Raw genomic sequence first — 22,502 nt, 5'->3', positions numbered from 1 at the left:
CCAGTGAAAATTTTGTTGCAAATATTCAAGTATAGATTTGATATAAAAATTCTGGAAAAATGTAACATAACTATGACTTTTTTTTTCTTTGGGTGATATAATTTATGGCTAAAAATGCTTAGAAATGGCAAATATAAAATATATTTATTCTACAGTTATAAATGAAGCAGTGTTCCATTAAGCATTCCTCTAAATTAACAGGTCCTGTAAAAATATTTTTTACTTTCTTTTGGGATCACTCAGGTAAGGCTCCTCCTTATGTTTTTTTTCTAATATTCTTTTTTTTTTTTTATATTATACCAGGAAAAAAAGAACTCATTTACTGCACAGATTAAGTATTTTCAAAAGTGAAACCCAGTTCTCTTCATATCTCTCCTAATCTAGATCTCTATACAATATTCATTTCCTTTCTGCACCCTCCGTTTTAAAAACAGCTAGTATAATCTAATCCACTGGTGACATTTACAGGGAATGAATGAAGACCTGTTTACTGAAACATTATATTAGCTCATTTAAACTATCCTTCCAGGAAGATATCAAGGTTTAAGCAACTAGCATCTGACATATATTCCTCCAAGGAGTTTTGTTCTTTCCAATTTCTTAGAAGAAATCTGGTTAGGTTTTAACACAATTTCTCATCAAGAATTGCCACCTGCCTTCAATTTGATGCACAACAGAAATCTGCAGACTCACAAATACTAAAATGCATCATAAAATTTTGTGCATTAGCTTTAGATCTATTCAACATAATGCAGGAAGGAAGATAATTTAACTGGAAAGTAAGTTTGATGTGAAACTGGAGAGGCAGAGTTCAAATCTGTGGTCAGCCTGAAAGTTGATGCGTCATCTTGGTCTACCAATGTGGCCCCAGAACTATTTATGTGCCTACAGAGAAACTTATACAGAAAAACACCATCTGGCTGCTTCACCACCTAGTTTACATAAGAAGCAAGGGAAAAACTGAACCTCTCTTCACTCACTTTGCTGTCAAACCCTTCTGCATCCTCCAAATAAACATATCATGTGCTGAAGTACAATACAAGGACTGTGTGTTAAGTTCTCCCCTCATTGTGACATACATATATATTCTCATTTGAGATATTTCTAGGCCATAAAATTCGGCCCACATTTGTCTCAAAACCTTGCTCAGTGTTTTGTTTGTGGTTAGTCCCATTCTTTGACGCTTATGTCTGCTTATTTAGGCTACGCAGAATTCAAGTCCCTTTCTCATGACTCCATCCCATTCCCACAGGCAGAGAGAGCCACGAAGTTTAGGGAGCATTAGTGCATATAAATACTGTAAAGAATCTAGGCCTTAACCTTTCTCTAGCTGCATTTTCTTTAAATAAAGATGCCATGATAAACACAACAGAAATACTGGGATACTCAGGAATTTAATATTGCTAGCTAGAGAAAAGCATGAAACAAATAAGGTGAGCCCATTCTGTCCAATGTGTTAGTAGCAGAAATGGATTTGATCACCTTTATTTACTTTTAGATGTCACTGTCTTGTTCTGCAAAAGATCTGTGAAGTCAGTATCTGGGAGAAATATAATATTGAACAGGAAATAACACCTTCCTTGATGGATAGACAGTCATTTTTTAAAAGAGTCTGATCACTAGCAAACACTCACTACCAGCAGAAATACTGAAATAAGCACTTCTTTTTGAAAAAAGGAAGCTGTAGAGATACAGAGACAGTATTAAGCCTAATGCACGTATCTAGACATTATTACTATTACTAGTGATTTCCAATGATGGCATATTTAGGCCTTTTCCTTTCATGTTTTAAAGAGCAACCTATATCTACTACAAGACCACTTCTAATCTATTAGACTTATAACTCTATTTCTTTAGGCTCTCACCAGTATGAATATTCTGCAGGAGTTCAATATGCTCATTTTAAAATTATAACGATTCCTGAAAAAAAAAGAAAGAATGTAAATCCAGCAGGAACTGTTCAGCAAGGCAATTTCTGCTAAAAGTTGGACTCCATCCACAAATAGTTATACTTATTTGTAGCAGTGTTTTATGCAAGACAAACTACTTATTCTGGAGACTTTATTGCTTGCCTGTATGAAAAAGAGATGGTCCCAACATTTTAGTAAGACAGACATTTGCTTACAATTATTACTACAGAAAAATATTGTCTGATATGAAATGGTTATTCTACGGTTTAACCTCTTTGTAACAGATCCAGCAGAAATTCTAGTAATCCAACAGGACTTGCTGTCCAGATGCACATAATTGTGATGAATGGGTTAAATTTACTCATAGCTTGATACCTGATTACAAATTCAGAGCTGCAGTCATAAAACGGGTCAGAATCATAATTGTACCGTACAGAAAGAAAATGTATACTGTCGCTGTTGGGGCAGCGACAACACACATGGACAGTGCCTCTTTCAAGGGCCAAAAAGCCATTTATTAAACAAAGCAGCCTCTTTTATACACCTTTTGTATGTTGTCATTTGTGTTACAGATTCATTGGCTGCTAAACTACTACAATAGACTCATTGGCTATTATTAACTTCAATATACTACCATTGGCTACCTATAGCATAAGCATTCAAGCATTCAGAAAAATAACAGGTGCAGATATATTGCTGTTTTCTCCTTCTACTGTTTAGCTTTCTTGCTTCTCTTGATACTACGTTCTCATGGGCAAAAACTAATTGTTTTTCTTCTCACGCACTTTTCTCACAGTCCTTCTCTAGCTGAAGTAACAGGCCTGAGCCTAATTTTAGAAAGGCAACAAGGCCTTCATTTAATAAGGTTTTACTTGAATGCCACAGTATACAAGAGTTTTGTTTCTAGCATCTGGAAAATATTCAGAACATATGCCATTATTACTTATTACAGTATTATGTCATGCTTATAAAATATTAGCGTGCTGACTAATTATAGAATATAATCAAATCTATTACAGTTAGTCATAGACAGACAGTCTACTTGTTTGGATTATGATTATCCATTTTCTTCTACTGGGAAAAAAGAGTAGAAGTATTGATATTCATATCTGAGAGATTCATAGTTAGTTAACAAACGCAAATGAGAGGATGATGCAAGTTTAGTTGTATTTAAAGACTATTAGTAATACAGACAGTTCCTGAAACTTCTTTGCATTGGTTAAATTTTTTGTAAACTTTAAAATTGAGACAGCAATCTGGCTTTGTTTATTTTTGAGAATGAACATAAAGAGTTTCATTAAGAATAGCAGCACTGCTCATCCAAGAGAAGATATGTCAATCACATAAAAATAAGAAATCTGCATAATATATTAGCTTTTTCTGTTTTGAAGGAGCAATAAGTGATGAATAACTTGAGAGAGCCATCAAAGTAGTTTGACTTCAGAACTCAGCTGAGTATCCAAGGAGTCAGTTTCAACAGTTTTATAATGGGATCAGGTAAATATTTAGCATCTACTCTTGTGAGAGCATAAATTTCATGTCCAAGAGAGAGCTTTGTGGATGTTTGCTCAGTGCTCTCATCTTCCCCATAGGAGAATGAGAATAAAATAATAATTACGTATGAATGTAATACAAGCTGCATATTCAATCAAGTCCCCTAAGCAAACTAATGCATGTAAGAAAAAACAAGAAATTAATTTCCACACAAAGATTTTGCTCATGACTTTCACAAATTATAGATTACTCCACTTGATTAAGCTGTTCCTATATTAATAATGTTGTAGCAGACAGCAAAAAAAAGCAAAAGTTTTGCCAAAACAACTTGTAACATTATTTAAATGTTTTAAATGCTTGCCACTATTATCAACTTTTCTTCAAATCCTTTCCCTACTAATCTTAGATTAGCAAACATAAGCAGGTGTGTGCCTTGATGAGAGGAACCCCTGTAACTGTGTCCTCACCATTTAAAAAGGATGCTAAGGTACTTGAATGCATTCCAAGAAAGGCAGCGAAGATGGTGAAGGGACTGGAAGACAGAGAGCCAGAAGGAGCCAGGGCACAAGCACAGTAGGCAGGAACAGAGCCAAAGGGACCCAGGGGAGCCCTGACAAGGGCTGTACTCAGTTTTACTGAGGACAAGAAGCAACGCCTGGGAGCCACCCCTGGGCCCAGCCTGGGAGTCTAGAAAGCTTCCTCACACAAGATGGGAGGCACGAAGGCAGCAGGCACCTGACCAAAATGGTCCAAAGGAGGCTGAGGGCTGTGTGTGCAGCAGAGGAAGGCAAAAGGTGCTGCAGGGCACAAGATGGGGCATGCCTGTCTTCATGGGGCATGAGCAGCAGGCAGCAACCTGTCCAAGAGGGCCCAGTGGAGACCTTACCATCACATGCTCAATGCTGCAGAGGAAGGCAAAAAAGGACCACCAAGGTCCAGTGCCAGTCTGATCCAGCGGAAAATTCCTTCCTGACCCCATAGGTAATAATCAACTATTCCCTGAACATATGAGTAAGACCTGCCTCCTCATTCCACACATTGGGCACACCTCCCAGGAGATGCCCAACTTCTAGTCTGGATCCATGTCAGGGCCTTCCAAGAATGAACAAATGCCCTTTGGTATTTGCAAGGTATCTTGCTACCTACTTGGTAGCAAGAATCCTTTCTGCACCTGGAAGGACACCACTGCTCCAAAGTGGTGCTCCAAAGCACTGGGATCCCTTGCAACACCTCTGCAACTCTTTTCTTATGACTGCTGCCCCTGGCTCCACACAGAGTATGAGGACAGTCAGTTCTGGAGTACTCCTTAAAAGGCATTTCCTTTGTGTTGCCATCGCTATCCAGCTGAAAAAAGATTTCAGACCCTCAGATGAGCTTAGAAGGGGACCCTGCTGGGAGCTAGTTTTGCAGTGGAGCCCCTCCAGAAGACTTGTCCAGCCTCCAGTTCTCCTCCCTCAGCTTCAAGGGATTCTACCAGCTCCTCAAGGACTTCTCTCTGATGTATTTGGGCTTGTTCCAGGCCAACTATAGCAGTGGGAGATGGGAGGATGCTCCCTTTTATCCTGCTCCAGGGCACGGTGACTGTGGTATTGCAGGATGGTGGCACTATGCCACAAGTGTGACATTCATCACATCATCCTCCATTCACAATTCCACTTGCAACAGCCCCATCCTTCACCCAGCATCCTTCAGAGGATGACCTTTGGGATGCTGGCCCCAAGGCAGTCACTGTGACAAGAGGCCCAGAGTGTTGTCCCTGCCGTTGGTGACCATGCACTGGGCACAGCTGCTGGGTGACAATGGTGCATTCTCTGCCACTTGGCTCCCAAGAACAAACCCTGTGCTGTTACCTTTCTTTCAGGCCATGGAGGAAAACAATCATGCAGTTCTGAGACTACCTCTATTATCTATCAAGTTATCCATAACTCTGCATTACATCCTCCTCCTCCTCTCCTCAGTATACCTAAATGTTTACTGGCTTAGCTCTTGTTGTAGCACGAACAAGTATTTATCATGAACAAATAATCCACTTTCTCAAGAAAATTATTTCAGTAGCCTAAATTTTTAAATAATAATAAAAAACAAAGATATTAGTAATCCTTAGAGTTAAAATGAGAGATTTTTTTCCTCTCTGTGCGGAGCTTATATGGGACAAAATACAAGACAAAGAACAATTGAGGATTTTCTGAAATATCAAAATATTCAGGTATACAGCTACAAGATGATGTACAACTAACACAGTTACTTGAAAGAATCTCATAAGAACATTATTGACTATTGTAACCTGTGTAATATAGGGTAAAGTGAAAAAAAACCATGGCAAAGGCATAAGAATAAAATAGCACTCAAACCATTTGCATCTCAAACTATTCTGACTTGTTTAAAGAGTTACTGATTTCACTATATAGTTATTTAACAATCTGGGTCATATTGTTCCACACAGGGAACCTCACAGGTTTTCACCTTCTGTCCATGCAGTCCTACTACATCCCCTGGTGCTGCTTTTTTCTCTTTTTTTGAAGCTTCCCTGATCTAATCACCATTTTATTCTGTCTTTCTCTGGTTCTCTTGGAGAGTCCTGTTCTAATGACAGCTGGAAGGTCTGGCCAATTTCTCAATGATACCAAAGTACTGCATAGACTCTGTTAAATTTTGCAAAAATATTTCCATCTGCGTGCAGGGAACACGGTTTAACACATGGAAAACCCCAGTTTATTCAATTTTTAATGTTTCTTATGCTTTCTTTTCCCCAATTTTTACAATGTTTCTCCCATCCCCTATTTTGAGAATGGAGATTTTTTCATGGTAAAAAAACATTGCAAAAAACTAAGATATACTGCAGAAAGAAAGCTAATGAAACTATTCCTATTTTGTGGTTAGCTCTGTAGAGTTTGTAATCTCCAAGCTGTCTACTGATCTGTGTTAATAATACGGCAGTTGTCACACTCTGGCACATAATGGACAAGTGCCACAGTATTAAAAGCATTGTCAACTGAGGTATAATCTCTGCCTACAAAGTCACTTTTCTGGACTGAGACGGATTATTATGTAAATGCACTTGAATCTCTCTCATTGAAAGGCAGCTTTCACCTCCATTTCCACATAAAAAGTTTGTATGGTTACAAGGAGACCTGGGGAGAAGAGGAGAGTGAGAAGGCACATGCAGGAAGTGTCTTCCAGCCATATGGCCAGGAATATCTGCAGGTTGAAGCCATGGTATAGTTTCAGCCCTTTCCCAGTCATATATAACTTCCTTTTTGTGAATTTGTGTTGGAAATAATGGCAAAGCAGGGTTTGCTTCCAGCCAGGACATTCTTATATTATCTACTCCTCATGCAGAAACTGCTGGATGATGTCTGCTTGTCTGTCTCACTATTGAACTGGCAGAGGGAGGGGAAGAAGAGTGAGGAAGGGCAGAATTCTAATGTCTGTGTAAAGATCCAGAAATGAAGAATTTAATACTATTTGCAATTAGGAATTTTAACACCAAAGAAATTTTGTCTTGCTGCCAGTAATACAGTGGCCATCTTTATGTACCAATATGCTTGCTGTGCTTTGTTATTTGGATGAATTACTTCAAACTATGATTGGCAATCCCATAGTTTACAGAATGTGGCTCTATGGGATTAAAGCCAAATGCTGGCACTCTGTCATACAGAATGTATCCCCACAGCAGGTAAGCAATAATCATCCAGAAATGTTCTCCTGCACGTATCTGATTACTTAAATTAATCTTTAATGTGAAATTATTCTCAAAAACTGGCATCTAATTCATCTCACTCTGTTACAGAGGGAATCACACTGTTTACACATTCATAAAATACCAGAAACAGCTACATGAAAATTTTTCATTTCCACCCCCATTTTTTCACATGGCACACAGAAATTTTCATTAAAATTGGCTTATGTGCCGTGTAATCTCCAATGGCAGATTTGACACTGTATTTTGAAATCATTTTAGTGTTTCCTCATTGTTATTTTGTGATTAAAATCCATAATTCCAGCCATAATAAAGTAAGGAAAGCTTTAGAATTCTCCGAGACTGCTGGGATAAATTAGTTGTGAGTAATAATTTCCATTCAAAGTCCTGTGCTTAAATCTGAAAGTACAACAGTACCATCTGGACTGTAACAACAGGTTAGGTTGTTAATGTTAAGTAAAAGAAGGCGCATAGGGACCTGTGCTGCCACAAGCAACGCAGCACGTGGATCACTGTGGCAACAATGCAACTTCCTTTCCTAATGCAATTATAGGTCATTAAGAGACAGAAATAGGGATGATTATTTTTTTTTTCTCAGTAGCATTTTCACGGCCTGTAATTATACATACCTGCATGAAATTATATGCATTTATACTATTTAATCACTGGTAAAAAGAGAATGTTCCTTAGCTTTGGTGTTCCCCTGTAATTAGATCTCAGCTTGCAATCTTTACAATAAAAAAATGCTCATGTGAGGAAGGGGAGACAAAATAAAAAGGCACTGTTTTAACACTTGGGTCTCCCAAGTACAAGCATAATACTCTAACATGACTATTCTTTTCACATTTTTCAAAACTGGTGGAAACAAAATGCAGAAACCTTTTCCATATCAGGCCAGCATTTAGCTCGGCAGAACCTGGGACTTTGGAAAGAGTTACCCTCAGGCAGGTGCAGCCCAAGAATTCAACAAATCCTCAGTACCTTTTGTTATGTTCTTATGGAGAAAACTTTCCCCTCATCACTAACCACTCTGACTAATGATGAAAAATGCCACCATTTACAACTTCACCTTTTGTGCCCTGAACCAAATGGCTGAAGCCTGCATTAAGAATCATTCAATGTGACAGCTTATCTTGTTGCCCAGTCGGGGTCTTTACTGAAGTGTGGCTATGAGAGCAATTTCCATGTTGATGATCATGGCTGAAGCCTTTACGATTCAGATCCAAACTAGTTTAAAAAAGCAGGAGGATCCCACGATGACAAGCCACAAGTATCTTCCCCTTTCAAAGGAAGTGAAATTGAGATGATACAGAGCACACATGGTACTTGGATTCCTTGAAAGAAAGCCACATATGTTATATATAATGGCATATTGTAGCAGAAGTGCTTGCAAACCCTTATTTGTGGATACTAATAACACAGCCATGAAAATCCAGCCTAAATATTGGCATTGTTACTACACAGCCAAAGGGTTTGTTCTAAAGGGCAAATTAAGGAGAAATAAACTTGATCATGGGAAAACAACAAACTTGATTACATCTCAATCATTGAAAAAAACAACGCCAACCCAAGAAACTTCTTTTGATACTATTCTAATTTCCTGTGACTATTCAATTGCTGCTCTGCTTGCAACATTATCTTCCTGTGCTTAAAACCCATAAATGTGAGACATACAGCTTTAATTTTTATGAGGATGATATCAACATCCAAGGTGGCAGAAGAGAGAAACAGAGTTAGAACATGTTCTCTTATATTAAGAAAACATACATATGGAAGCATAGATAAAACACTTTTTTATTTATGCCAAACTCTGTTATGAATACAGATGTTTATATAAATAGATAATAAACCTAATATATAATACACAAAAATATAGAAAGCATAATATATTTATAATATTTTCATATTATAAAAGGCCACTATATATTATTTTTATGTGGCATGTGGCATTATAATATATGAACTATTTGAATGTATATTATGTGTTATAAAATAAAATAGCTTCTAAACAGTAAGTTCAATAAGAAGTTAACTTCCAAAATAAGCTGCTTTACATATAGGAAACCTTAAGTCTTGTATTTCATAAATGTATTGTAAAGCTCTGATGCTAATTAGCTTACATTGTAAGTTACTTGTAATTACATTACAATACATTTCAAAACCTTAATTCTTATAAATTTACCTATAATAATGGCATTATTTTTAGTAGAAACTCGCATAAGTGGGTTCAATCATTGAGATAAATACAAATCGTTGCATAAGTGGGTTCAATCATTGAGATAAATACAAATCGTTGCATAAGCTTAAATTCATCCATTGGAGGAAAAGCAGAGACTTAAATAGCTGTATCTTCATGTCCTTTCTTTCAAGTCAGTTTACATTTCCAAACCCAAATATTCAAAATAAAATCAAGTAATTCAAACTGACAAATACTGACCACAGAAGTTCTTTTTAATTTCACATGTATGTGAGAAGACAGAACAAACTTCATCCCTATGACAGCAGCTTGTCACATGCTCTTTTCATTATGACTTCAACCTTCAACAGGTCCATGAGGAGAATCAATATAAAATGCCTGACTTGCCAGAGCACCTCACTGGTACACCACAAAGCATGTCCTTTAACACTGAGATTACTACAGTGGTATACTGGGTCTGGCTGGGATGGAATTACTCAATTAATCTTCTTCCCAGCAGCCCACAGGCGTTGTGTTTCCCAGCTGTGGCTAAAACCATGCTGGTACCAGACCACTGTTTGGCTGCTGCTGGACAGCACTTGTCCAGAAGCATCAAGGCTTCTCTCCATACCCTTCCCCTTAAAGACCAGGAGGAGGGGTGGGTAAAGGTTAGACAAGGACATAGCTGGGGTAGCTGAGCCAAACTGATCATGGGAAAGCCCATACTGTACAACATCATGCCCAGCAATAAAAATTCAGGGAATGGAAGAGGAAAGGAGTGTATTCAGTGTTATGGAGTTTCTCTTCCAAAACAAACACTACATGTGCTGAGGCCCTGCTTTCCTGAGAGCAGCTGGACATTTGCTTACTGATGCAAAGTAGTGAACAAATTTCTGGTTTTGCTTTGCTTGCATGTGCAGCTTTTCTTATTAAATTGCCTTCTTAATCCACCGGTCTTTTTCCCTTTCTTCTGTTTTTCTCCCCATCCCTCAGGAGAAGGAAGAGGGCTAAAGGTAGGGTGGGTGTTTGGCTGCCAGCCATGGTCAACCTACCACAACTCATTTAGTGCAAATGGATGCCTACATTTCAGGAACAGAAGGCATTTTGCAAGACCAAAGCAGCATGTTGTATTTTGTTTTTTTCACACTAGCATCTATCTCTTTGAGAGTCTCTTAAATTAAAATAGGAAATGAAAAGCACATGAATTTCTTTACCGAAACTATGCAGATATTTGCTGATGGTATCCCAAATCACTGAGCCAGTAGAATTTCTATCCTTGAGATATACAAAGCTCAAGTGGACATGGCCCTGAGTAACCCGATGTAGCTTTGAAGTTGGCCCTGCATTTAGAGGGTGGCATGAACTCCAGTAGTTGGTTGTTACCAGAATTATTCTAGGGTTCTGTGATCTAGTACTCTTTGCTTCTTTCAGAGCACTATTTGAAAAACCCATTTTCAGCTTTCCAGCAGGCTTGCAATGGCTTTAATGTACAGGTAATTTTCATGATAAGCCAAGCTGCCTGTATGCAGGATTTGGGCTACTTGTTCTTTCTGTCTTTCCTAGTATTGTCTTTTTTCCACCAACAAAGAAGCCATTAATCAGAAGCAACATAAAATAAATACAGGTAAGTGGCTTAAAAGGTAGTGCCAAAGTGAAAGGCTGCCCTAATTCTCAGTTACTCTTCTCAGACTGGAAAAAACCAAACCCAGTAAGCATTATTTTAATGAAGTTTGAGCATTTATTACATCACTGATGTGCAAGCTTGTGGACCTGGTTTAGTTCTCTGAGGAACACAGGGAAGCCAGAAGGGGCTGCAGCCAGGAGCCACAACTTCTAGTTGCAAACAGGTCTCCATCAGAGTCATCTAAGAAACAGACAAAATGTGTGAGGAGTTTCCTCTATTCAAGGCAGCCGTATCATTGACATATAGGCTGAGCCTGGCTTATGAGAATTTTTCACCTCCTCCTCTGCTGGTAAGTGGGGAGATTTGAGAGTTGCTTTCCACTGCACCCTACACAGTCTACAATTTAAAGCCATCATCTGCATCATCTAAGCATGGTTCCCACTCATGAAAAGGTAGGGCCACCTTGACATGATCACTGGCAGTGTCAAGACCATCTTCTCTGGATCAGTGTATATTTTCAGAATATGAAGGACGTATCAGTGTATCAGAGTATGGGTGATCTCTCCACAACTTACCTGTCAATAATGGCACACATGTCAATGGTGACATTGGCAAAGCTTCCCAGCTTGCCTTGCTCCACTGCATGCAAATCCACCAGCTGATCATCAACATGAATACTCTGCATGCATCCTTGAAAAGAATGCTCGAATAGAGAATAATCCGAGTCATTCATCTGTACAGGAAACCCTGTAGAGAAGCAAAATAAAGAGCATTATTAGCCTCACCTACTATTACTTAAGACAGGATTTTTTCAAGGAGCGACATGTTTCCTAGATGACGGAAGAAAAAAGTCAACATGGTAAGGAAATATTATAAAGTTATTAATTTACATTGCAATGTTATTGATTTTAGTAATTGTTAACTACCTGAAAGAATTTATACAGTACAGCTGATGATTCATTAATTTTTGTCTGAAGGATGGAAGTCTTCTGCTGTCTTCTCCTCTGGTCCTCTACTGCTGTATCTCATTCCTTCTTTCTCATACAAATATTATTGGAATAGGAAAAGGATTTATCTCCTAACTGTATTTTAGAACCCACATTTTAATTTCTTTGATTTTTCTGACTAAAAATGCAGCCATGAAGTGAATTTCCAGTTCAGCCTTCTCTAGAACTAGGCTTCCACTCATTGTCACTTTGTCTTTTGTTCATGAGCAAAGAATACTTGTGCTAGAATATGTCTGTAAACTTGAAAATAATCCTGAAATCTAATGTCCTGGATCACTTCTGATCAATCTGAGGACATTCTGTAGTATTTCCAGTTTCACTCCGAATACATTCATTTTCTTGCCTGTTTGAAGGTAGTTTATAAGAGATGAGAATGACTTAGTGTCTGGCTCAGGCTAAAAGGCAGGGAGACAGAGCATGTTTTTATGCAACTGTTTAACTGAATGCCCTTCAGAAGTGAACGTGTCAATTTACTTGAGAAAAATGTCCTTCATAAGACAGCAGAGAGCCTCATTCACTACTTATAAATCTTTAACAATGTACTCCCTGAAAAAGACAGAATCCATTTAGGGTGGGAGCAGGAAGGAAGAAAGGAGGGTAACAAGAGTTTGTTGAAAAGAAAAGAAGGTAAAGAAGGCAAAAAGCCTGAAAAATGCATAATGGTTTTGCAGATTTCAGCTAGATAGATGACCAGCCACGCAGTACTTGTCTGACAAGGATAAAAGATTGTACACATTTGCTTTGGTAGCTAAGACAGATTTTACAGCTTCCATTCCTTCTCCCACTTTTCTATCCACCTTGCCAATCTCCAATGCCTTATGCCCTCTTCAATAGCATTTGTGGAGACAAGAGAATAACATTATCAAACTGACATTATTTGAACAGTGGCAGAAAAAAAGTAATGAACATAATTTTAAATTCTGTTCCTGAATACAGTTTATCACATACCACATAAATGAATTGGCTGAAAAAGAGGGCAACAAGCAGAGAAACAAGCAAAAGGTGCTTGAAGTCACATGATGCCTTATATGGCACCTATTACTAAAGAACCCACAACTAGTTACATAAAGTCTTTGCCAAAATCTAATTTAAATATATTTTAACTAAAAGGCTTTGCCAGAAATTTCATATCATCATTAATGCTTTTTAAAATTTTCTAAAGTGACCCTGCCCATCAGCTAAATTTACGTCTGGTAGCTTCTAAATTTCCCTGACTCCAGTAAGCACTCACTTCAGAGTTCACTGGTGGTGGCACAGAGTTAATCAGGGATGCTATAGTAATTAAGCTGAGACAACACTAAAAGTTAGTTCTGACAGGTACCTCAAGAAGCTGGGCTTGCCTTGAGGTTGTATCACCTTTGGACTAAAATTCTGACACTATTTCAGGGAGCTGTAAACTGCTATGAGACAGATAAATAACCCCATCACAATAACACGTATTTGATGGAGAAAGAAAAGCTCCTTGGGAATCCCCCAAATGCCTAACTAGTGCATAATAACCTCATCAGATCAAATGCCATCCCCCAAAACAAACAAACAAACAAACAAACAAACAAAAGTGCTAATCCTGGACTGTTGGAATTGTTATTTTGGACAGGCAGAAGAACCAAGTTGTAGGGACATGACCTATATTGTCTTCCCAGCATGGGCATTGGCTAGTGACTTGTCTGATGAAAAGAGGACAGGGCTTTCAGAAACCTGCCTTCTACTTTTTTTAAGTTGTTCTTTCTAGTGACTGGTTAAACTGATTTATGTGAGGCTTAACAGCCAACAGTAGAGAGAGACAAAAGTGAAAGTTAGTTCTGCGTTGTTTGGTGGACGCAAGCACAATATTTGCATGTTCCTACCAGGCACTTTCCCCATTTATATTTCAACAGGTCACTCTTTCAGTATAGTTGTCTGTTTCTAAACTGTCACTGAATCCGAGAACTCCTCCCAAGCAAGAATCCCCAAACTAACACAAAGCACATGGTCATTTAGATCTTTAGCGCAGCAGCAAAGCAGGGCATGAAACCTGCATATCACCTTTGGGTTCAGAGCACTTTGGTAATTCCTTTGGTTTAAATATTAAATTCAAGGTTACCAACACTGGGGTAAACAATAACATTCATGAAAACCTTGCAAAGCCAAGGAAACTATACAGATATATCTGAATATAATGAAAGATTATCCACCATCCTACTAACACTAACTGAAAAATAAGATCAAAACTGAGAGCCACTATTCACTGTTCACGTCAAAAAGAGTATGAGCCAAATATCTGAGTGAAAAATGTATTATTAGATTCAACAATTTGAGACCATTCAAGAACTAACTACAGCGGTATTTCAGTACGTGATTCTCAGCTTCACTGCATCTGAAGTATGCACTATATTAGTGCACAGCTATTATTGCTCTCTGGGACACATTCTGCAGTTTACTAGTGGTTGAACCTGCAAACAGAAAAGTGGCAGCTGGTTCCTCAGCCTCAGTGGAGACCCCATGTCCTTGGGCTTACTGGCTGGAACAGGAGAGAGTTGTGGTATGGAGTGGCTGGAAGTGGCAGCTGCTCCTAACCTAACTACATAAATCAAGCTTTTCTCTATTATCCAAGAGTGGTTTACACTGAGTGTTAATCATCTTGGGATTCTGAATTTTTCTGTATCTGTCAATGGATGAAGACTATAATTTTCTCATGCAAATGTCTTTGTTTGCCTGTCTTGCTGCTATTCCCTTTTGCTGTTTCTAGTCATGTAAGAAACTGGAAGAGGCGGGATTTTTACGCACTAGTACAGCACATTTCATAATATGTCTGTGGGGCTGACTGAGTGTCAAAGCATTTCAGTCATGCTATAGTATAACAGATAGTTATGCTAAGAGATAATTTCAAAAAACAATTCACATTCCACATGGAGTGGAAGAATGGTTTTTTCAACCATATGCTTCTCACAAAGAAGAAAAGCAACTAGATAAGCCTTACCTACATTATTTTTGAACTACCAGGTATACAGTCTAATGTCCATTAATTTTGGTGAGACCTGGACATTTAAGACTATACTGGTCAGAATCATTTGGGACGAAGCTTCTGCCTCAAATGCAAACCTCAAAATGACCTAGTACCTTGTGGTTGTTAATTCAATACACAAGACAATGCCTTCCCCTTCCAGATCCCCATTATTGAGACATGATTCACTTCCTCATCCTTCCCACAGTGAAAGAAATTTTAAATAAATGAAGTTCTCTAACTAAATCTGACAGTAATGCTGACACTAGGAAGGCTAAGTAATGGATGAACAATTTGGACAGCACTTCATTGATCTTGTTGACAAGAAAGTGTGTACATTTTCAAAATGCACATAAAATTCAGTTTGCACAGTTCAAAACAATGTTCATGCTTATGATTAAAAATGCAACTTAAAGTCAGGTAGACTCCATTATCTTGTAATTTCTACAACTTTCTGACATACAAATCTGTATATTATCATTTTATTTTCCACATTTTAAGCCCACAAAGAGAGGTATTATCTTGCAAAGACATGGATTAAATCTGAATTTTCTCATGTTCAAGAAGATTTGTTTCCAGGACTTCATTCTAATTACTAAACACAAAAAAGCCAAATTCTAGATCCAGATCCTGATCTTAGTTCAAACTTTCAAAAAAAATCAGAAAAGCTAGAGTTTAAATTAATGCTATTTTCTGTGTTAGAAGTCACTTTAATATAATAAATGAATTAAATAAATTAAGTACAATAAAACACCTATGAAATTAAAAACATATTCCTTTTCCAGTGTCAAGATCTATTATGTCTTTTTTAGAATCAGCTAAAGGTTCTACCAAAGGCATTACAAAAAAGGAAGTTGAAGGAAGAATACATTCAGGTTCATGTTATAATAACAGAAGAACATATAGTCAGAACATCTGATGCACTACTTGCTTCTGAGATCTGACCTAAGAATGAAATATCATAGTAGAGTCTGGATGTACAATCAGAGATTATTTTGTATCCCTATATAATCCCTCAGATTTTCTTTGGAATGTAATACAAATTCTATTGTACCAAGAAGACAGCTTTTCTCTATGGCATTATAGGTTTTTTTCCTTTTGTTTTATTTGTAAGCTAATGATAGGCCAATGATTGCATACGGATGGTACTTGGTATTTTACTTCTTTAATAGAAAAAATATACTTCATTAAAAAAAAAGTAACTATTATCTTAACTATCTAACGGGTAATCCATATTGTTTTCAACTAGTTGCACAGGTAGCTGCAGGATATAGTAATCAATAGAAAAACTGGCTGACTTCAAGTCTGACAGTGATTTTTATTTGTAGGGTATTTCAAGTATATGCCCAGGACCCCTGCTATGCAGAATGAGAGAAAGGAAACAAAATTCTTTATCTGTCAGTATAAATAACAGTGCATTCTCATTGAAGGGTCAAGTAATCACATTTTCTATATATATCAAACAGAGTTAAAAGATGAACAAAACTCCAATTCAATGCCTAACAATGTACTTAGATTGAAGGTATAGCTGATGTTTCACATATTAATAAATAGGAATAGACACTGAAAGAAAAGCTTGATCCACCTACTAATCCAGATTTACTGTAGTATTTTATCCTTGTTTTAGTCAGACCAGAGTGGAGCCCTAAGTGTCAACTGGAAAATAGGCAGTAACTTTGGAAAACCAGAAAATTACTGCTCCAAGAGCATGAAATAAACTAAACAAATTGCAGAAAGGATGGACAGCATGAATTAAAATTGAATATTTGTTTTCAATTTTTGCATTTTTGCAAAGATTTTTTTATTTTTAACTGTATTTGTCTTTCTGTATTAGGGAATAGGAGGACTAAGGGTGGAGTTTGCAATGAGATTTGGATTTAGCAACAGTAAGATCTTTTCTGATAATCATAGAATCATATAATGATGAAAATAAATATGAAAATAAACATGTCTTTATCATCTTTCAGCTTTGTGGAATGTAAAAAGACAAACAAGAATAGGGACTTCAATTTGTCTCTGTGTGTTTGAAAGTCACCAACTTCTCAAATAAGTCATTTTCTAATAAATTAATCTTTACTTTGCTCTCACTGTTGTGTTTATGGAAATATAGAGGTTGATAGCAAGGCAGCGCATTCTGTCCTGAAAAATCCTAGTTACTAACCTAGGAAGCCCAAATATACAGAAATATACACAGAAAAAACAGAGTTTAATAATGCTGGGGTTTAGAACAAGAAAATGATGTGCTTCTAGCACTCCTGGGGCATACATCACCCCCTTGGTAAAAGAAGCTAGCATTAATGAAGTCTCTGGTGGACTTCTCAGTGCATTGTACACTGATTCAGTACCCACAAGTTCTTGATAGACAGAATGTTTAAAAAGAAGCTTCTAAGACCTCTCTGCTTGAGGAATGAAGAATACTAATGCTGCACTACAGATTTCCTTTATTGTGTATTATTAGAGAAATTCAAGGGTTATGTGACCAAGCCATAGATACAGGTAATGTAGAGCATAATAGGTTATCTGAACACGTAATTATACTGGCATTGTTTATAAGTAGTCATCGAAGGAAGAAACAGGCAGATAAGAAAAAGTCCAAAAGATACTCAGGTGATAACAGCAGAGCAACCAGTTGTGAACAGACTATCTTTAAACAACAACACAACTTGCACAAACACTATTTTACAAGATATTAAATGCCTAGGATGATAGCCCAGTAAAGAAGTAGAGGAATACAATTTTGAAGGCACTGACAAAAGCATAAACAAAAGCCAGGCATACTGTCTTTGGTAGCAAACAGGAAAATTGCTGACAGTAACAAGGGAAGGATAAGACTAGAGTATAATTGTCTACCAGCTTTGTTGATTCTGTACTTCTCTCAGATTGCTGTGGACCTTAGTGTGAACAGCAGTGGAGTTCTCAAGAAGAACTCTTTGAGACAATTTTCCAAATGGCTGGCCACAGAACTTAAGGTATTCAAATATATTTGGGACTTCCAATTACTGTTGAAAAATAGTGGGTTTTTAACCCAGGTTACATAGTAATGGTACCAGTTCAGCTGTTTGGAATGAACAGCAGTGGGCACTGAGGTACATCTCACCTTTAACTATGATATCTCTTTCCTTCCCCTTTTTTTTTCCACGCCAAAAGAACTCTTTTATTTTTAACCTTAGGTAACTACAAATATGCTACCTCTCCTATTTTTAAAGTTATCTCCTGCAAAATATGTATACCGTGTCATTCCCAGATAAAGAGATTGTCTGGAAGATTGCAGCCACTCACAGGTCTGTCCCCAGATCACATACCAACTGGACTACACGTTAAAAGAAATCCATGTGCTATATTGGTACTGGGAACAAATTTAAATAATTTAGCAGAACACAAGCATGATTTTCATTCATGAGAAATTATTTCAGCCTTAATAAATACCACAAACCATCCTGTTTGTTTAAGTTGTTAAACTTCATATGCTAGTTCAAATAATACTGAAATGGAAAAAAAAATATTTTCTGATAATCCAGAAAGACTTCTATATTCAGAAAATACCTATTAGTGTTCTCACATAAAAATATTTAATGGAAAAAGACCTGTTGCAAACCAGGTGTGATAATAGTCTCTTTGAAAACTGCTGCTGCAGACTTAGCTTGTCTCAGAGCCATAGACCTAAAAAACTCAAACATAAATCAACAGTCACCAAAATATAAGATGAATTATGACTCAAGGTGAAAGAGAACAAATAAAATTATTGCATGAGGTTGGTTTTAACGATTCTGTCTTAGATGTGAAGATGAGCCTATCTCTCCCAGCTCCATGACTCTGCGAAATTTAATGACTTCTCCCACTTTATGGTTGTCTCTGAAGTTTTTCTGGTTTTCTGTAGGTTGGATAAAAGCAAACATTTGCCCAGATATTTGAGAGTTGAAACAAAACATTCTTGCCTGCTGAGAAAAAAAAAGACTAAATATTACTATCAGGTTACGGTAGCATCTGTAAGTGAGGAGAATAAGGGTAAAAAATTAAGTAAAATAGTGTCAAAAATACACATAGGTACTAAAATTGATACTTGTTCAAATCACAACAGAAATAAATCAGATATTGTCTACTCAGTGCACAGATAATTTTCCAGCTTTTATTTGACTCGCTCTTCTACTTTCCTTGCATTGTGGTTTTTTGCTTTTTCTCCAGAAACCACTTGATTTTACCAATTATTAAATACTAATTCCTGCCTACTTCAATGGAGTTTGAGAGTATTCAGCCACTAAAGACATAAATAAAGAATCCTCAGGAAAAGTAGAATAAAAGGCAAACAACGAGTTTAAAACAAAAGAGAAAATTTGACATACATTTACTCCTCTACTTAGAAAGTGGCAGTGAAAAAAACAAATGAGGACATTGAGATTGTAATAAAGTTAATATAAATAACACCATTAAATGGGAGACAAATGAAAACCAACCCATATTGTTTGAAAAAATTCACTTACTATGAGACATTTACTATGAGACAGAGCTTTATGCTCTTCGTAGAAAGCCAATTCTGTTTCCTGGCAGAATAACATTTAAATAAATCAATAAAATATTTTTCATATCATCTGACAAATTAAAAACAACAAAAATGTCTTCTGTTGTTTTAAGATGAAGGTTTTATTACCTTTATATGTCAGCTTCCATTAATAAAAATGGTTTACATACGTGGCTGAAAACCTAAAATATGAAAGCAACAAGAGGTCTGTTTTGGAGTAAACTCAAAAGATGACCTGATATTCCTTTTTAGATAATTCTTCAAATAACTTGCAAATAAGAGTAATAGCAGCAAGTTTCAATCATCACTTGCTGACTTGCAGAGAAGAAGAAAGAGCGATCGTTATTACCAGTCTTGGCTAATTTAAGTCAATCTAACACTACTGCAATTTCCATCTTATTTTATAGGATATGATAGAAAATACAGAAAGCCATATAATGATCAAATTGCAGAAAATTTGTACATTACACTACTCATATAATAGGCTTTCTATTTTATAATGAAGAAAATAAATGTACATTAGATTTTCAAAGTTATTGCTATTTCACTTATGAAAAAAATATGCGATGAAGAAAAAAATCTAGATACTGCTCGAGATAATTACAGTTAGGGAGATAGAAGCAGCATAAAATACTCTATCCCTATTTACTGCCTTTGAGTTGTGGAGTGTGGATATTGCACTATTGACATCAATAGCAATTAAATTTAAAATCTTAGCATTACGAACTACAGAATTGATTAACAATTTTTTGCTCTTCTACATTTTCAGTTCATATTAACTTTAAAGACTTATAATAACTTTAAAAACTTGTGACTAAAAAATGTAAAATGGTACTTTTCTTATCAGTTGCATTTTTAAATACTATTAGATAAAGACAAGAGGAAAGAAAGGAAAGGTAAAGAGGGAAAATTGCATGATCATTCTGACACTTAGAATGTAAACATAGCAATTAGTAGTGATCAGTAGTGACTGCTATTTTTAATAGACTAGCTATGCCATTTGCTTTTATTATGAGATATTTATAAACAGTTCAAATTACATACACATTTGGGCAAATTGGCTGGTTTAACTTAATAAAGTGTTGAACTCCGTGGTAGAATAGAACTTTATATGTGAGGTTTTTTTGGGTTTTGTTTTCTTTTGTTGGTTTTTTTGTGGGCTTTTTTTTGTGGGCTTTTTTGTGTGTTTTGTTTTGATTTAGTTTTTTAGTTTTTGTTGTTTTCTTGTTTGTTTCTTTTTTGGGAGGTCATGATTTAAAAATATTTAACTTTCTTATTCCTATTTAGAAACACAAATGTAGAAATAGATTGCCAGTAAATTGTCTTTCCAAATTTAAAGAAAAATATCAGAGCAACTCTACAATGTAAATGCACACATTGTTTCCTTTCTGAATCTGAACTAATTTATCTGTAGCACATAATTTGTTATTATTTCAAGTGAAAAGTTAGCAACCCTTAAAACTGTTGTAAGTCAAGACCACTCACATAGCAGTATATAGTCAACTTATGTTAATATTAGAAAGATATCCACAAAATTAACCAGAATGAAATCTAGGCAAGAATAATAAAAAAAAAAAATCCATTTTCTGTTATCTCCATAATTCTTTAAAGCTCTTAGGAGTGGGAACATCTCACTAAGCAGAAAGAAACAAGAGTGTATTTCTCTCTTACTGCTAGGACTTGGATGTTGGAAAGGACTACCATTCTGTCATTTTTTTTTTAACTTTTTCTTCTTTTAAATTTATATTCCTCTCAAAAAAAAAAAAAAAAAAACAAAAAACCAAAACAACCCAACAACAACCACAAAATCTGATTTTAGAAACTGATCTTTAATCTTGTACAATTAGGAAATTAATGAAAGTTTCCAGCTGTTGAGTTGTGGTGCATTTCTACTTTCTCAGCTCATCCAACCTTTACTCTATTACAAGTCTGATCACTCAAAACAAGGAATATATACAGTAGAGAATTAGTAGAAAGTAAAATACAAAAATTAATTTAACTTCAATCTCTCGTCTTTTTAAATAATTATAAAGAAACAATCAGGCAAATTGTTTTCAAAGAAATGGAATGAAACTTCAAACTTAAATCACAAAATAATCCTTTTTAATTCCCAGGAAAAATATCAAGTTCAATGACACAAAGGAGATTTCTTAAACACCATGGCTGGCTGTTCAAAAGCATAGCAGGCATAGCAGCAAAGCCTCATAGAGTAGTGACTCAACATAAAGTCAATGAGAGTTTTTTTGAATAGCAACTTATGGGACTTAACTGTGATAAATTGCCCTAGCCTTATTAAATCATCTTTTGAAAGTGCTTTAGGATGCATGATATTGATTGACTGACATGCAAAGAAATTATGTTATTTTCTTGAAAGAAAGTTTTTTTTCCTTTTCTTGGAAATATACACTGTAAAGTACTAAGGAAAAATAATATTATTGATATACTGCATCCAAGATGGATTTCCTCCTGCCATAATGCTGAATGACTCCTACCAAAATGACTGAAGTAATTCAGTGTGTTAAGGAAAGCTGGGCAAAGAATAATACAGCTGCCCAAGTAGAAAAGGAATCTTAAATTTTAAATTTGTTGGTGGGGGGTTGTGAGTTTTTTTGTAATATTTCTACTCTAAATATTCAAAATATCATAGAAGTTGCAGTGTATGAATTTGAAAATATTTATTTTCACTGGGAATTCATCTAAAGTCTTTAGTAGGTATTCAGCAGTTACCTTCCATTGGTATGGACACTGGCTTCTTCAGTGATACCTCAGAGAACATGAAAATAAAGACCAAAAATTACAGTCATTTATGAAAAATAAAATTATAAAATCACAAACTAATTTCATTTTAGGTGATCCAAATTGCTCTTCACAGAATGTCATATTAGGGCAGGTTGCTTTGGGATGTGTCCAGTCCAGTCCACTGAGGATGGAGATTTCAGAATTTCTCTGGTTAAGCTGTACCTATATGAGATGATTTTCATAGCTATGTGTCCTTGTATTTATGTGTCCAGTGTCTGTTGCCTTTTATTTTCTTATCATGTTCCTCCAAGAAAAGACTGCATCCTTCTGCTCTAACTAAACCCTTGGAGCTT

General features: G+C 36.2%; 1 protein-coding gene across 1 annotated transcript in view; it reads right to left on the bottom strand.

Annotated features, from left to right (window-relative positions):
• CNTNAP2 (contactin associated protein 2) overlaps nucleotides 1–22,502 on the bottom strand; it is a 1,037,874-nt gene that overhangs the window by 389,053 nt on the left and 626,319 nt on the right. Inside the window, exon 10 of the mRNA XM_032104142.1 lies at nucleotides 11,480–11,651. Coding sequence (XP_031960033.1) covers nucleotides 11,480–11,651 — 172 coding nt within the window. The remainder of the gene's footprint in view (nucleotides 1–11,479; nucleotides 11,652–22,502) is intronic.

This window comes from Corvus moneduloides, chromosome 1 (assembly GCF_009650955.1).
Source record: "Corvus moneduloides isolate bCorMon1 chromosome 1, bCorMon1.pri, whole genome shotgun sequence".
Classification (NCBI taxonomy): Eukaryota; Metazoa; Chordata; class Aves; order Passeriformes; family Corvidae; genus Corvus; species Corvus moneduloides.
The sequence above is the reverse complement of the archived record's forward strand: the minus strand, read 5'-3'. Positions and strand labels throughout refer to the sequence as shown.